This window comes from Bos indicus x Bos taurus, chromosome 15, assembly GCF_003369695.1.
Source record: "Bos indicus x Bos taurus breed Angus x Brahman F1 hybrid chromosome 15, Bos_hybrid_MaternalHap_v2.0, whole genome shotgun sequence".
Classification (NCBI taxonomy): Eukaryota; Metazoa; Chordata; class Mammalia; order Artiodactyla; family Bovidae; genus Bos; species Bos indicus x Bos taurus.
The window spans coordinates 44,349,038-44,365,433 of NC_040090.1; the positions used below are offsets into that span (position 1 = coordinate 44,349,038).

The 16,396-nt window shown below is 43.8% G+C and overlaps 1 protein-coding gene across 12 annotated transcripts in view; it reads left to right on the plus strand.

Annotated features, from left to right (window-relative positions):
* TEAD1 (TEA domain transcription factor 1) overlaps nt 1-16,396 on the plus strand; it is a 274,391-nt gene that overhangs the window by 64,366 nt on the left and 193,629 nt on the right. Inside the window, exon 3 of one of the 12 annotated variants that reach the window (XM_027563316.1) lies at nt 14,275-14,354. The exons of 9 other annotated variants lie outside the window; for them this stretch is intronic. Coding sequence is in view for 1 of the 3 variants with exons in the window: in XM_027563313.1 (XP_027419114.1) it covers nt 6,827-6,841 (15 nt within the window). In the remaining 2 variants the exon portion in view is untranslated. Of the gene's footprint in view, nt 1-6,683; nt 6,780-6,811; nt 6,842-14,274; nt 14,355-16,396 lie in introns of those variants that run through there. 2 more of the 12 variants (XM_027563318.1, XM_027563313.1) reach the window with 2 other exon arrangements.

Sequence of the window (16,396 nt, forward strand, 5' to 3'; positions counted from 1 at the left end):
CTTTAAAGTCCTCTTTCGGCTCCCTTGTTTGTAGATGAGGAAAATTCTTTTGCTAAAGGTTATGTTATTGTCCTGTCTTATCTTTCCCAGCAGAAATTAAGTCCTCAGAGTTAGTGTTGACACATCTCTGTCCCCATAATTAATGTGTTTTAATCGACTAAATTGACTAAAGAGTTTGACTAAAGAGGCAAGATTAAGCAAAAAAAATAAAAAAAAGGGAGAGAGACAAAGTAATCATGATCTCAGTTTAAAAATGCCCTTTGAGTGTCAGTCCTCTCTGTTTCAGATCCTCAAATGTCCTTTACTTATGATTTTTTGTGAATGAGTAAGAACAAAACCTAACATTCATGTAAGGACTTTGCTTACTGATTGAGGGTTTCCAGAAACACACAGGCAGGTGTATCTCTTACCTTGACAGTCTTTACTTTCATTTCAGCGTGACCTGGTTGGAGCTGTGAGTAGCTCAAATGTGTACATGTGCCCTAAAGTCAGCTTCATGCTGGAATTCACTTACACTCTTCATTTGGGTCCTATATGCTTTGCATAGTGGAGTTCCAAAGTGGATTAGCCTTGCTCTTCATAGTCTGCCCAGTAATTAGGAGGGTGGCGGGGGAGTGTAAAGAAAACACACTTGCTCGGTAGCAAATCCAAAAGTTTGTTCTCCTCTGGGAGGCATGCACCAGACTTGGAGGTATGTGCAGCAGAACAGTTTTAGGGGTGGTGAAGTAATTTATATGGCAGAAACACTTACAGAGGAAATTCAGTACAGGTACCAGCTGCCTTGATGAAGGGAAAATGGTCTAGGCAAAGAACAGCAATTACCTCCCCTGCCTTTTGGACTGACCCCTCAGTATTGATAAAGATTTATCAGCCTTTAAAGAATGTTTTCTAATTTTAGCCCGAAAGATAGGTGCCTGACGAATTGATCTAACTGCTGTTTAAACTTTTGTTCCTGCAAAGAAGAAAATATTCCCTTGACTTCAAGAGAATTTGAAGAGGCGATGTGTTTAAGCCCCTGTGCCGCGCCTGGCACCTGGGTCTCAGTCTGGGTATTAGAAGATGGGCACGGAGCTGTACCTCTGGAGGGGAGGGGTATAGATTCTGGAAATAAGCTGTTCACATACACACACACACACACGTCCCCCCTTTTCTAATGGAGGAGTAGGAACCTGTCTGGCCATCTGCAGTTGGATTCCCTGCCCCATCCCACTCCTCCTGCTTCCCCCTCCCCCACCTTTTTTTCAGTTTCAAGTTAGAATATCTTTGAGTACTGTTGTCCATTGGTATGTGAAGGAGCTGGTTCAGTGAGCCCCCATACAAACTAGAATGTGTGGATGTAGATTTGTCCTTTTGTGACCTAATTCCACTTAGCATAATGTCCTCAAGTTTTATCCTTGTTGTGGATTTCTTTCCTGTTTGGGGATGCATATTCTTCAAGGCCCTATTTTATTTTAACCCCAAGCATGTGTGAAATAGTCACCCACCAACACATGAATTCATTCTCTACTGCCTTTAATGAGTAGTCACTCATGCAGTTTTCTGGCTACCCATTCATCCTTCTTCACTTTTTCCCCTCCCTCTTTGATTACATGTTACCTGCCAGACATTGGGCTAGTGACCCATAAGACAAAGACTACCTCTGTTTGCTTCCCATCCCAAACTTTTAGTCTATGAGGAAGGTGGACTCGGGCAATTACTAAGCAGTATCAGTGAAACTGTAGTTGTGTGTTTGAAGTTCCATGAGACATGAGAGGCAACGTAGCAGATGACTTGAGAGCCAGGCAAGGCTTTGCTGAAGAGGTAGCACTTGAGTTGGCCTCCAAAGTGTATGTGGCAACTGTATAGGTGGCTAAGGGGAGGAAAGACGTTTCCGAAAAGGGGCCCAGCAGAGCAGCAGCTGGGAGACTTGTCTATACTTCACGCAATATCAGTTTAGACTCTGCAGTCAGACTGTTCAGATCCTGGCTTTTGTTCTTAGTTTCCTTGTTTCTAAATGGGAATAATGATAGTACTTTTCTTATAGTCTTGCTATGAGGGTTAAATGAACCATGTGGGAAATCTGCTTTCTCTTTCTGTCTCTTGGTTTCCTTGTCTCTAAATGGGAATAATGAGAGTACTTTTCTTACAGTGTTGTTATGAGGGTTAAATGCATTGACATATAAACTGCTTAGAATCCGGTCAGGTACAGAATACATGCTGTCTGTAAGTTTTAGCCATTATTGCTACTGAAATGTTTAGAGGAGCTTTAAGTCCTTAGGTCTACCTAAAGTCGGCTGTAATCTGTGCATTGTTTCTGCATTTGGAGGTTGTGAAGACTAGGTATGGAGTTTGAGATTGGTTGGGTGGATCCTAGTGGTAAAACAGGGTTCAAGTGTTCACAGATGCCCAACCTCCAAGCTTTCTTGTATTTAGGTACTTGAATATCTCTTGTATCTGAGTCTACTTAAATTTTCTTAAAGAAAGTCAGGATAATTTATTAAAAATTACAAAACAATGAAACATAAAAAGTGTAAAATAAAAACCTATCAGTTCAGTTCAGTCGCTCAGTCGTGTCTGACTCTTTGCGACCCCATGAATCGCAGCACACCAGGCCTCCCTGTCCATCACCAACTCCCGGAGTTCACTCAGACTCACGTCCATCGGGTCAGTGATGCCATCCAGCCATCTCATCCTCTGTCGTCCCCTTCTCCTCCTGCCCCCAATCCCTCCCAGCATCAGAGTCTTTTCCAATGAGTCAACTCTTTGGATGAGGTAGCCAAAGTACTGGAGTTTCAGCTTTAGCATCATTCCTTCCAAAGAAATCCCAGGACTGATCTCCTTTAGAATGGACTGGTTGGATCTCCTTGCAGTCCAAGGGACTCTCAAGAGTCTTCTCCAACACCACAGTTCAAAAGCATCAATTCTTCAGCACTCAGCTTTCTTCACAGTTCAACTCTCACATCCATACATGACCACTGGAAACCTATAAAGCGTAAAATAAAAACCCTCCTAACAGTAACAGTTTTCTTTTTCACTTCTGTAGACATAGCATAGAGTTGTAATTATATACGTATACACACATATACATATATACACACAACTTTGTAGATAATACATATACACACAGTTTTGTATTTTGCTTTTAAAAAATTTGTATTTTTGTATTTTGCTTTGAGAAACTTTCCTTTGTTTTTCTATTCTTTTTGATTTTTCTTGTAAATGAACACACAGTTTTCCTTTGCATTTGTGCTGTGGTTTTCTTAATCATTCTGCCATTCATAGTAGTATAGACAATTCTATAATGTAGGTCTTTGTGCTTCTAATTTTTTTTTTCTCCCATGGGGTTTTCTCTTAATAAATTTCTAGTGTTAGGATTATTAGGTCAAAGAATTTCAGCCTTTTGAGACTCTTAGTAACTATAGCCATTTGGATCTTCACATCCCCAGTACCTCTAGGATAGTTCCTGGGTCATATTCACTACAGATGTTATTGCTCTTTTAAGGTTTGCTGATTAGGAAGTTTAAAATAACACTTTAAATTTGCTTGAATTTGCCATCCTTTCTCCCTCCTGGTGAAGAGGCATGTTTTGTCATATGCTTATTCTCCTGTGTGACTTGTTCACTCATTTTCTTTTCTGGTTATGTTCTTGATATTTTCCAGTACAAATTTGAGTCATTAATTTACCATAAATACTAGCTTTGTGTTGGGAAAAAAATTCAGGTATAAGGGTCCGAACTGTTTCCCTGTCCTGCAGTAGCGAGGGTCTCATCTGTGCCACTGCATTTCTGAAGAGGGAGAAAGAGGCATCATTGCTTGCTAGGCCAGCTCTACTGGGGTCCCAGTGGCCAAGAGTCTGGACACTCTCCAGTGACCTTGCTTTGTAGCTGCTTTTTATTGTGAAAATAGAGCATCTATCCATTACCTTGACTCTAAAAGTGTGCCAACTTCATTTATTGGCTCTTTCCTACTCCTCATGCCCAGTGCCTGCTAGCCAGCATACAGCAGGCAATTTGTTTTCATCTGTCATAGATCAGGGGTTGGAATGGACCTTCTCTGACATTCTTCCTACTCTAGTCCCCTCCACAGTATCCCTGTTAAGAGATTGCTCAGCTGCTCCTTGATTACCTCCAGTGATGAGAGGTTCACTCTATCACAAAGACAGACCTTGAACTCAAGGTGAGATAGGTCTGGGTCTGGATTTTCTGTTTTATCTGTGGATAAAAGCCTGTTTCTAAACCTTATTTGCTTCATTATCTGAATGATGTATATGGTAGTATACATCTAATATTAGAGGTAATATATCTCTACCTAATAGTGTTGTAATGAGTATTAGAAGAAATAATAAAAGTAGAGTCTTAAACCCTGTTCCTCACACACAGTAGTGAGGAATAAATGTTAGCTCTGAATATTATTTCCATCTACTACTGCAAGGTGTTTCCTTACATTTTAGCTATTATGTTTGATTTTAAGAATCAAAAATATTTTTATACCCATCAATTAGAATTTTACTGATTTTGGAAAGAAACCTTAGCCCCCGTAGTGACTTGGAGTTTGGAGTATATTCTTCCACCATGGAGGTGAGGATGGACATTGTCTTTGAGCTGATTGCAGCTTGAGCCACCTTTCCAGTGGCTATACTGGACAGTGCTGTAATGTATCCAGGCTGACACCTTCTTGGTTTTGAAAGCCTGATTTTACAGACCCCTTGTTTGTCCTTCTTCCCTTTCCTGGCTGGTGTTCCTGCCCTGGCAGCCCCAGTAAAGGATGGACAAAAACATTTGAAGGAAATGAAACTCTGTTCCACAGATAACAGAACTAGTTATCTGTTCTCTCCCACAGAAAACAGTTAGCTCTGTAAAGAGAGGGCTAAGGTAGAGGTCATGCTTCCAAGTGCATAGTGATAATGCCCTGCCCCACATGCTGCTTTTATTGGTATTATAGAGTAATCCAGTACCAGGGTGGTCTGGGCATAAGTTAGGCTGTCCTGACTCCTTTTATCTCTAGACTTCAGCATTTCTGTATTTTTGCTTTAGCTTGCTGAGACTATAATTGAGGATCTGAGAGCTCCTCCAAGTCTCCTGTGATTTAAGCAGATAACTTTTACCCTTGGGGGAACCAGTGTCATTGGTGTTTCTACTAGGTCCATGACCCTCAGGATTGTGATGTTTGTCTTTGTCTGAACCAACTCACTGTGCTTTGTAGAGAATAATTTAGTGGGAACTGCCCACCTCGCCACCCCCACCCCCGCCCGCCCAACATCTTGGTAAGTTCTTTCTATTAATTGTCCATTTCAGTTTTAAAGATAGAATATTAGAGAATGAATTTAAGAAACAGCACTGATGTGATGGTAATGAAGATTTTAAACAGTGGTATTTGAGGAACTGGTTGGAGGGGAGGATTAACAAAATTTAAAAAGCATATCCTGAGTTACAAGTGGTATGTGAAGAAGGGTGATGTTTAAAATATTTAACAGACAGTGTGGACATCAACACAGTGGAACCCACTGGAGGCCCCCAGGTGTGCCAGGCACTTACCCTGTACTTGCTGGGTAGTGAGGCGGTGAGGGGCCCTGGGAGAGGGGCGGGAGCTAAGGGGCCAGGCACTCGTCAGGCTTGGGTCCCCGTCTCTTTCCAGCCTGTGTGGAAGTGTTTCAGTGTCTTAAACAGGTGCTGGCAGGGGCGGCGTCTGAATCACCTTTGACAGATGTTAGGAAGTGTTGGCTCTGTGCCTTGGCTGTCTTCCTTTGTCTCAGTGCTGAGGGCCCTTGGTGGTATTGGCCTGGTGATCTCTTGGTAGGTGCCTGGAATGTTTCACATTAGAATTTAGGGGTGTCTGTCTGGAAAGTGCTGAGACACATTGCTTTAATCAGAGAACACTACAGCGTGATAGGCACTGTCCCTGTCTTTACGAGGCTCCCAATCTGTACCAGTGGCTTCAAGTTTCTCCTGCCCCTGGATTCTAGGAATCTGTCGGAAGTCACTACAAGGATATCTGCCATACAGTGAAAAGTTGGGCAAAATCTAAATGTCGAGCCGTGTGAAAATAGTCAAATAATAGTATATCCACGACATGAAATTATTATGCCTCTTAAATTCATGAATACAGAGGATATTTCAGGACTCAGAAAAATGCTGAATGTGAAACCTTAGGTGGACAATAAAAGAACCTCACACAATAGGTAATAGTAATAATAATGTTACAGTACATGAAAATACATTAAAATGCATTGTTAGCCCTGACTATTATTTGGTGGAGGGCAGTGGGTAGAGTTAACGTGTGCTTCTGTTTCCATTCTTGTAGTCACCTGTGGGCATTAACTTTATAATTAGAGGCATCCTATAAATACTGTATTTCTAAAATCCAGTTTAGAGTTTTAAAATGTTATTTGTATGATCAGCGACCAAATATTTTGAATTTAATCAGGGAGAAATACTTTTGAAGGCTGTGTTTATCGTCTGTAAAGGAAGCTGCTGACTCGGTGGAATAAAAAGTAAAAGCCTAGGTCAGCCTGCCGATGCTGGGGCCCCAGCTTCCAGACTGCAAGGGCTCCGAGAGGCCCTAATGTACTTGTTGAAAGGCCCTCCTTGGCCTCGTATTAATGTCCCTCACTGAGCCGTGCTCTCCTCTGCCGGCTAACCTTGTCAGAAGGTTACCCGTGGCTCTCCAGGGCTCGTCTAATTTTAAATCCAGTGTGCCGGCCAGCGTGGTGGCGTGGCATTGGGCTGCGGGGACACTAACACTCCCTGGAAGATACGGCTGGGGAAAGATGAGCCGAGTCCCTGGGTTTTTCTCATCCTCCTGTAAGTGACCAGGCCCGCTGAACAAGCAAAAGAGAGCTGGGATAATAATGAGAGCTTTTATGGTAAAAATCAGGATTATTAAAGATCTTTTAGCAGGGGCAGTGCTGGTGGATAATTGCACGGTGTGGTGTGTCCTGCATGAGTTGTGTGAATTCTGACCGCGTGAGCCTGATGGGGTCCTCTCTTCTGATGGGGAACTCGACTCTGACTGTTTTTAAAGCAGAATGAAGCTGCCTCTCATTTCACTGTTGATTTGATGCTCCTCTGCATTTATAGAGCTCAAACTCTGCTGATAGTAGGCTCCTTTTCTGAAGTTTTTTTTTACTGGTTGGATTGGGAAAGAGCTATTATTTTCTTCAAAGCTAAAAAATAAAAGATACCAGAATCTTCTTACCTGCATGTCTATCAGCTGCTGTTGGCTACCACTAGGATTATCATTTTAAAGATCCCCACATCCCCCTTTTAAGTATTTGCAATAGAGTCCTGTTTAGAACACTGCTGAACCATTTAATACTTGTAACCCTGATGTTTTAACACGAAGCAAACATTGGTAACTGCAAAATAATATGATGTTGGGGAACTTTTCTCCATCATAATTAACTTTGAAAAAGAGAACAGAGAATCCTTTTTTTCTCCCCCATTTGGATTTTTTTAATTTTTTAAAATCTTCCTTCTCTTTCAACACCTTCAGGCTGGTAAGGTGCCTATTAGAGTTAGCTGCCAGGGCATTCACAGCGACTCTCACGTGTACGAGATTACGATGGGAAACTTCACCCACCTGGTCCACTGCCTGGTCTCTGGTTTACCTGCCCAATGGAAGAAGGGCCTCCTTTCCTTGTAGCTGGGTCTCTATCCACCCTCTTATAAAACAGTTGCGAGGAGCCAATTAAACAGGCATAGTGTGTGGAGTAAACCAAGATGAAAGCACAATGGATGGAGATTCAATAACCTGCTAACTCCCTGCGGTGATTGAAGTCAACTTTGAAGTACCCAGGCTGGGTCAGACCACATCAAGCCAACAGTGTTCCTACACAAGGGTAGCGTGAGAGTTATCTGTAATTTTATTTTAAGGAAAAAAAAAGTGCATACATGTTTTTCATTGGCCTTTTATTTTTTGAAGGTCTGTCCCTCCTTCTCTAGGCCTAATTAGCTCTGTCACGTTTGGCTGTAGTTTTGAGAAAATTAGAGCTGAGTAATATTGGGAATTGTTGAATGGGAATACTTGTTGAAATCTTTATTGACCCAACTCTGACTTTTCTAAATAGTATTAAATAAGCAAATAAAAAAACCCACCCCCTTCTTACCTTAAAATAATGTTTTTAAAAGCACGTTTAAAGTAGTTAAGTATAATATAAATATAAGCTACTCTGGCTTGGATGCTAAATAAATGAGTTATTGCAGAGGCTGCAGTGGTGATGTTAAAAGAGTGTACTTAAGAATCTAAAGTACGTTTTATGAAACCCAGTTCCTCTTCGACTCAGATGCAAATGTCTGCTTTTCTTCGCCTGGTTTTCTCTTTCTCGCCTCTTCCCTTCTGCACTTGGCCTGCAAGCCTTCCTGGTGTAGGCCTGCTGTTATTTTTGTGGTAACCTGACACTTTGGCCAGCGACTGCATCCCCCAGGCCCCCGGGGGGTGAACTGGCTGTGAGCTGAAAAGCCGGGCTCCCGATCTGATGATCCAGTGTCCCGGTGTCCCATGCGGAGCAGCTGCTGCATCAGGGCTGGGGGCCAGCAGGGTTGGGGGCTGGGGGCTCCGGGTCGTGATGCCACAGTCTGGGCAGGAAGGGTGCGTGTCACAGTTCAGACCTCAGATTGTGGCTTCTTAGGTCATAGGCCCTACTTTGAGTTGGGAGTCCAGCAGAGGCCAGCTAGTCAGGGGTTCTGGAGACTGGAGGAAGGTTTTGAAACTACTGTGTTTTTTTATTGCATTCTGTGGGTCTCATCTAGACTATGCCTGAGGCTGTCTTTGTAATGCCTTAGACAAGGATGAATTTCTTAATAGTCATGAAGATTGTATTAATATTTTATGTTAAACTAATTTCATCTCGCTGGGGTAGGGAATGAGGTACAGAAATGAATGGGACAGAACCCCTGTTTTCTGAAAATGTGCAGTGTAGCAGGAATGACAGATATAGAAGCACTAAGTATTAATTATAGTTGTGTACGTTCGTTCAACAATTAGCTGAGGACCTGCAATGTGTCAGGCACAGTTCTCAGCCGTGTGTGCACAAATACCCACTGATCTGTAAGCGTACAGATGAGTAACGTATGTAATGACTCCCGAGGATTGAGACGTCTGTACTTGTATGGATCATTTAATCTTTCAGCAGGTAGGTAACATTAATTCCCATTTTGCATGCATGCACATAAACACGTCACCCTGAGACATAGCTAACAAGTGGAGAGCTCAAAATAAAAACCTCTAGGATTCTAAAACCGTGTGTATTCTTTATACGTACATATTTTTTTAACTGTTTGGCCATATAGACTCTCCAGATGCACAGTGTCCTCTCTAGAATGGTAGGAGTGCCCACAAAGGGAAGCATTTAGCAAAAAACAAAAAAACAAACTTTTTTTTAAGTTTCAGCAATTCATCTGGTATTGAGAGGTACGAAACATAGGAATGTCAAAGAGCTTACTGATCAGCTGGAGATAGTATCCTAAGAGAAATTTTGATGAAGCGTACCAAGTATGGTGTTAGAAGTTCGCTTGAGGTGCTTTGAGGACAAGGAAGTGACTTCTCCTAGTGGAGAAAGCTGTCAAGGTTTCCCGGAGGAGAGGTTGGTGACTTTAGTCTTGAAAGGACTGGTAGACATTCTTTAGATGAAATTGCTGGTGAGACAAGCAGCTGAGCAGAGGGACCCAGGTGGCTGAGGGGGTGAAGCAGGCAGCCTGCTGTGCCTGGGCACCTTGGGCGCCCTAGCTATGGGGTACTGACTGCACAGATGCCTGCAAAGCAGGCTAGTGGCAGGTGGTGAGGGCTGTGAGTGTCCTGCTATGCATTGGGTTCTGGACGGGGTGGGCATCTGCTGAAAGACTTAAAATGAATGTAGGATGAAAGCCATGTTTGCATTCTGGGAAAACTTCTCTGGCTGTAGAATAGCATAGGAGAAGCTGGCTAAAAATACATGAGCTGGGGATTCTGATTCAGTACTTCTGGTATTGTGGCTGAGATCGATATTCTTAAGAAGCCACTTATGTCATCCTAATGTTCTTCCAGGCTTGGGAACCTGGCAGAACCAGCTTGTTGGTAGTGGTGGCATTGTGGGGATGTAGGGGACAGCCCAGTTCAGAGAGCGGTGATGAGGTCCTGCCTGTCAGACAGGAGCAAAGTTAGTGGGCTGGGGAGGAGCAGAGGGGATGCAGTTGAGAGATGAGGGGCCAAGCGGACATTCTTGGTGACAAGTTGCAGAGAAAGGGATGGGAGAAGCTTGAGATGTTGGCCTTCCTTTGGGCGCTGATTCAGCCAGGTTCTCTGAATGGAAGAATCACTCAGAGCCGGGCTGAGGGATTGGGTTCCCTCCCCCAGGGCCGGGAACACCCTTTTTGGATCTTCTTGGGTGCTTTTAGAGACAGATGGTTAATATACAGAAGTGCCCTGGGAGGTGTGAGTGTTGGTGCGCCAGGTCTGTGTGTGTGTGAGGTTTGCTGTGCTTTGCCTTTGGGCCTTTTGGCTTCTAAAGTCTCGCCCTGGAAGTAAAGTCATCGTTAAATTTGGACTGAGGGGCCATCCACATTGTGAATGTCCGAGACTGGAAGGGCTTTAGTGGCAAGTCATAGATATAATTGGAAATGGGTTGCATTTTGATTAGAGAGAGAAGTTCCTTCTTCGTCTATCAAGGTTAGCAGAATCTGCAGGAGGAAGAGATCCTAGAAGGAACTACACATCCCTCCCCTTTATTATTGTCATTATTATTTTTTTTTCCCCTGAAAACTCCGTGTGTCTGTGTGTGCGCGTGCGTGCATGCACGCACACAAGCTTGCAGAAGTGCCGCTGGGGAGGTGCAGAAATATTGATCGAATCAAGCCCTGGCCCTTTGCCTGTTTTGCTTGCTACAGCTGCCTCATTCACTAGGGTGAGGAATGTCCGGGGTGAGGAGGGAGGAGTCTGGTGACAGGTGACATGGTCAGGGTCAGCTCTCCTTCAGAGCTCCCGGGGCCTTGCAGAAGTGAAGCAGGTCCTGATAGCAGAATTGGGTGCTTCAGCCTTTGTGTCCAGGACTCTCTTTGCCTGGATGTCTTCTGGCCCCACTACATTCCCCTGATGTGCTTATGGACTGCTTAGGGCTGGTGTGCACCCAGTCGGGGCTCAAGTAATACTGGGTTAATTTGAAAGACTGGTGTATTGTCTAAGGAAGAATAATACTTATTCTGCCTCAGCCGGTTTCCTGCCAAGAATCTTTCTCCTGTTGAGGTTGCTCTGGGTATAAAACAAGGGTTTCGATTTGGGGAGTGGGGGTGGGGGTGAGGGTGAGGCTTTAACTGGCCCCTGAGTTTGCATCCCTCTCAGTGTAAGACCGGTGTTGCACCTGCTTCATCCCTGTGTCATCCATGAAATGGCAGGTTCCTCACTGGAGGGGTGGGGACTCCGTTGTGTCAGCTACCCTGGGAACGGGTGGACATTTGTGAACAAGCCGTGTCATACATTTTTGGTTCATTGATATACTTGCTCACAGTCCCATGAGCCGGCATTTGAACACGGGCCGTGCACACACGTGAGTGTCACCGTGTGAGCACAGCGTCCTAGTCCTCACACTGAGCTCAGGATGACTGCGCTATCAGCGAGGGCTGTGGAGTGCTCCACGACCAAGTTGGAGAGGGTGTATTGGAAGAGCTGAGTGACTGGGCACAGAGCGAAGTTAATCCTGTGACTCTGGACTGCTTAAACCAGCACACCTGTATAAACGGTCACTGTCTTTTTGTGCGTTAAAAGTTTTTTATAAATTTGGAACGCTCAAGGGATGTGTCACATTGTAACACCTGAATTTGTCTAGAGAACTTTTTTGGTCTTGAACCTCACTGAAAATGCTTTGGATTAAAAAATGTGGATTCTAAATTTATAAAACTACCCGTTCTTCATCCTTTATTCCCCCAAACACATACCATACACTAAGATACAGACTCCTTTAAAAGTTGCTTATACACTCCTGACGTTGTTGGGGTTTTCTTGTGGCCTTTGTATGAAACAGCTCAAGCTTTTTTTTTTTATATTGGAGTATAGCAGATTAACGGAGAAGGCAATGGCACCCCGCTCCAGTACTCTTGCCTGGAAAATCCATGGACAGAGGAGCCTCGTAGGCTGCAGTCCATGGGGTCGCTAAGAGTCGGACACGACTGAGCGACTTCACTTTCACTTTTCTCTTTCATGCGTTGGAGAAGGAAATGGCAACCCACTCCAGTATTCTTGCCTGGAGAATCCCAGGGACGGCGGAGCCTGGTGGGCTGCCGTCTATGGGGTCACACAGAGTCGGACACGACTGAAGTGACTTAGCATTAGCATTAGCATAGCAGATTAAAAATGTGGTAATTTCAGGTGTACAGGAAAGTGACTTAGCCATACATATGCATGTTTCCATTCTCCCCTAAACTCCCCTCCCATCCAGGCTGGCACACAACATTGAGCAGAGTTCCCTGTGCTCTACAGTAGAACTTTGTTGGTTATCCATTTTAGATATAGCTGACTGTGCATGTCAGTCCTAAAGTCCCTATCTATCTCTTCCCCCATTCATCTCCCCTGGTAACCATAAGTTCTCTTAAGTCTGTGAGTCTGTTTCTGTTTTGTAAATAAGTTCTTTTGTATCATTTCTTTGTAGATTCCTCCTATAATTTGCATCATTTCTTTTAAATATCTTTAGTTTCCTTATATTAGTAATAAATGATATTTCCCTTTCTCTGTCTGACTCCACTCAGTCTGACAGTCTCTAAGTTCATCCATGTTGCTGTAAAGTGACATTATTTCGTTCTTTTCATGACTGAGTAATATTCCATTGCATATGTGTACTATATCTTCTTTATCCATTCCTCTGTCAATGGACATTTAGGTTGCTTCCATGTCTTGTCTGTTGTAAACAGTGCTGTACTGAACATTGGGGTGCTTATACCCTTTCAGACCATGTTTTTCTCCAGTTACATGCGCAGGAGTCACCTGCAATGTGAGATACCTGGGTTTGATCCCTGGGTTGGGAAGCTCCCCTGGAGGAGGGCGTGGCAACCCACTCCAGTATTTTTGCCTGGAGAATCTCAATGGACAGAGGAGCCTGGTGGGCTACAGTCCATGGGGTTGCAATGAGTCGGACATGACTAAGCTCAGCACAGCACATGCCCAGGAGTAAAATTGCAGGGTCACATGGTAGCTCTGTTCTTAAAGCCTTCAAACTGTTCACCGTAGTGGTTATACCAGTTTACATTCCTACCAGCAGTGTGGGACTGTGGTCTTTTCTCCATACCCTCTCCATTTGTTTGTGGATTTTTTGATGATAGCCGTTTTGAGTGGTATCAGGTGTTATCTCACTGTAGTTTTGCTTTGCATTTCTGTAATAATTAGTGATGTTGAGCATCTTTCATGTGCCTGTTGGCCGTCTGTATGTCCTCTTTGGAGAAATGGAGAAAGGTTTTCTGCTAATTTTTTTGTTTTTTTGTTTTTTGATTGGGTGAAACAGCCCAAACTTTTTGTTGCTAAGTGTCTGGTCCCTTGTGATCTGGCTCAGTATACCTTTCTGTTATCATGCTTTGTCCTTTCTTCACCATATCCTTTCCACAGATACCCTTCTCAGTGTAGGCTTCTGTGAGCTTTTTCATAATTGGCTGGGTAAATCCTACTTAGGCTTCAAAACCAGCCTAAGCACCACCTCCCATGAGGCCCTTGTTGACCAGAGAGACAGAATCAGCTCCTATTTCTGTGCTCCAGCAGCACTTGATTTATTCCTTTTTTGCCATGTTATATTCAGGCACTTGTTCATTCGTTTATTCACCCATGGGCTCATTATTTTAGGCATCCATCAGGTCATTATTTTGGGGGAACATTGACTGTGTGCCATAGCTTCATTAAATGCCAAGGATATGCCAAGGAAACGCCAAGGAAAAAGACTGCAGGCATAGACCTAAGCCTTAAAGATCTTACAAACAAGATGGATTTGCCACAAGGACAGGATCATTCCTATGCAGTGAGTGAGGGGTTCCATTTGTCCTGAGGAGCAGAGGTGCTTCCTGTAGGAACACGGAGGGAGTGGGAGAGTGGAGGACGGTCAGGCTTCCCTGCAAGGGGATTGAAGTCTTGAAGGATAATTAATGTATTTCTCTGTCTCCCTGCTGGAGGGGTGTGCCATGAGGGCAGGAGGGGAGCATGCTTATTTTATCTCTCTAGTGCCTGGCACATTAGTTGGGGAGGTGTGGGGTAGGGGGTTTCAGTAAATCTTTAATCACATTGAATTGAAACAGATAATACAAAAAAACGGAAATAATTTCCCCTTCGATATGCTATCCTGTCTTGTTTCAGGATTGATCTAAGGCAGCTTGCAAGTAAAATAGCATACATAAAAAGTACGGAAAAGAAGGAAGAAAAAGAAGAGAACTGAGGTAGGGACCTAATGTGGGCTTGGGAATGAAACCAGAACTGCTGACCACATGACCTCTGGGCTTTCTCGGAGAAACCTGCCAGTGGGGCTCAGTGCTCTTTCTTTGGCAGCCAGCGAGGACGCCTAGTTGGGTGAACAGGAGGTGAAAAGCACATGGTGTTTTGTTGGTTACTGAACTTTCCTTTGGGACCTTTGTAAAGAGCATTCTGTGTGATGTGATGAAGGACATACTCCTTGGAGAACATCCAGTGACTAATTCATGCAATATTTCTGAGTATGCTGATGGCGTCACATAAAAGCATAATTCAGTTAAAGTTTATCTGGAGCTTTTGGGATACACTTTTCTAACTCCACTAACTGTGGAATCACTACGGATGAAATGGAATAGTAACAGAAATGGTTAGTTCTACCTGTTGTTCTGTCTTGTCCCTCATGTATCCAGGGTCCTGCTTCCACATACCACTACCCTTGGTCCTAAAGGTCACATAAGCTCTATTTCTGCTCCCAAGGTATTTTATGATCAAGCGTTGGGACTCAGAAGTACTCATGAATGATATGAGATCAGTCTGATCAGATGTATTAGAAGTGAGTATTTAAAGCAAGATGGGCCAGACTATCACTCATACAAAAAAGTAAAATTCTGATTTGTGATGGTTGAGAGGATGGAAACGAACAAAATTTGTCATCATGCATTAGGGTCTTGGTTACCCTAAGTTGGGGCTTCCGTGATGGCTCAGAAGGTAAAGAATCTGCCTGCAATGCAGGAGATCTGGGTTTGATCCCTGGGTTGGGAAGATTCCCCTGAAGAAGTGAATGGCTACCCACTCCAGTATTCTTGCCTGGGAAACGCTGTGGACAGAGGAACCTGGAGGCCTACAGTCCATGGGGTTGCAAAGAGTTGGACACGACTGAGCGACTAATCCTACTCTAAGCTGGCAGGAAAGAGCAGTTTTTTCCTTCTGGGCATATTGGAGTCTAGCTTTTGGATTCTCTGATGTGGTGCTGTTGATATTCACATGCATCCCTTGGATCTTTAGAGAGCATTTGAATGCCGGTGTACCTAGTCAGAGACCCAGAGCAGAGCTTGGACCTCACAGTTCAGTACTTTGAAATGCCATCTTGTTCCAGTTTTCATTGTTGATTGACTTATGACCCAACCATAAGTGACCTGTGGATTTATCTGTTCCTACTTTTCCCTAGCATGCTGTAGAATAATCCAGGGTAGATGGTGGCATGGCCACAATGGGAGAAGCACTCCCAAGTCATAGAAACTGGAGAAGGCAGCCCAGGATGGTTTCTCTTTGTGGGGTGGGGAGGGCCGCTTCTGATGCAGCTGAACTAGGATTTCTCAGCAGCCAAAGGAGCTGCATCTGGTCAGGTCAGCTGCTGGGCCTCGGGTCAGTTCAGAGCCAACATACCACTACGTTGGCTGGCAGTGAGCTGGTAACACTAAGTGAGTCTCCACCAGCTTTTGTAAGAAATATGACTCCCCAGGCATGACCTATAGACTTGCCACCCAAGGACCAGCACCTTGATGGCATGAGACCCATTTGTAGGCATTCCCTCCGGCATGGGGCTGAGATGGACCTTTTGAAATACTTCTTAGGGTCTGACCAAATGTCGTGTATTTATTTATGTGATGAGTTGGTAGTTCTTAAAATATGAACTGTATACTTGTGACTTATAATTTGTACTCATTGTCATTTAAGATGCTAAGGCATTGTGATAGTCTGAAGGCGCAGCTTACCAACTAAGAAATTAACATTATCTGTAACTTAGTGACTTAGGAGTATTATTTTCCTAGTAGTAGTTTTCTTTGTTTTTAGTAAGCATCAGAATTGATGAGTCTATTTTAAATGTATGTTCACTCTGCAGGCCTGCTGGAATGAAGGAGTTAGTTTGGGGGTTTTCTTTGACTATTATCACTCTTAGGAAAGGGCTTAGGCATCTTCCTTTTGAAATGCTACTTACTGCCAACGGTTGTGGCAGTTTTCCTTTTTCTCTTCTTAGACCATTCAAGGAGCTTCTGTTTTTGACTTTGCT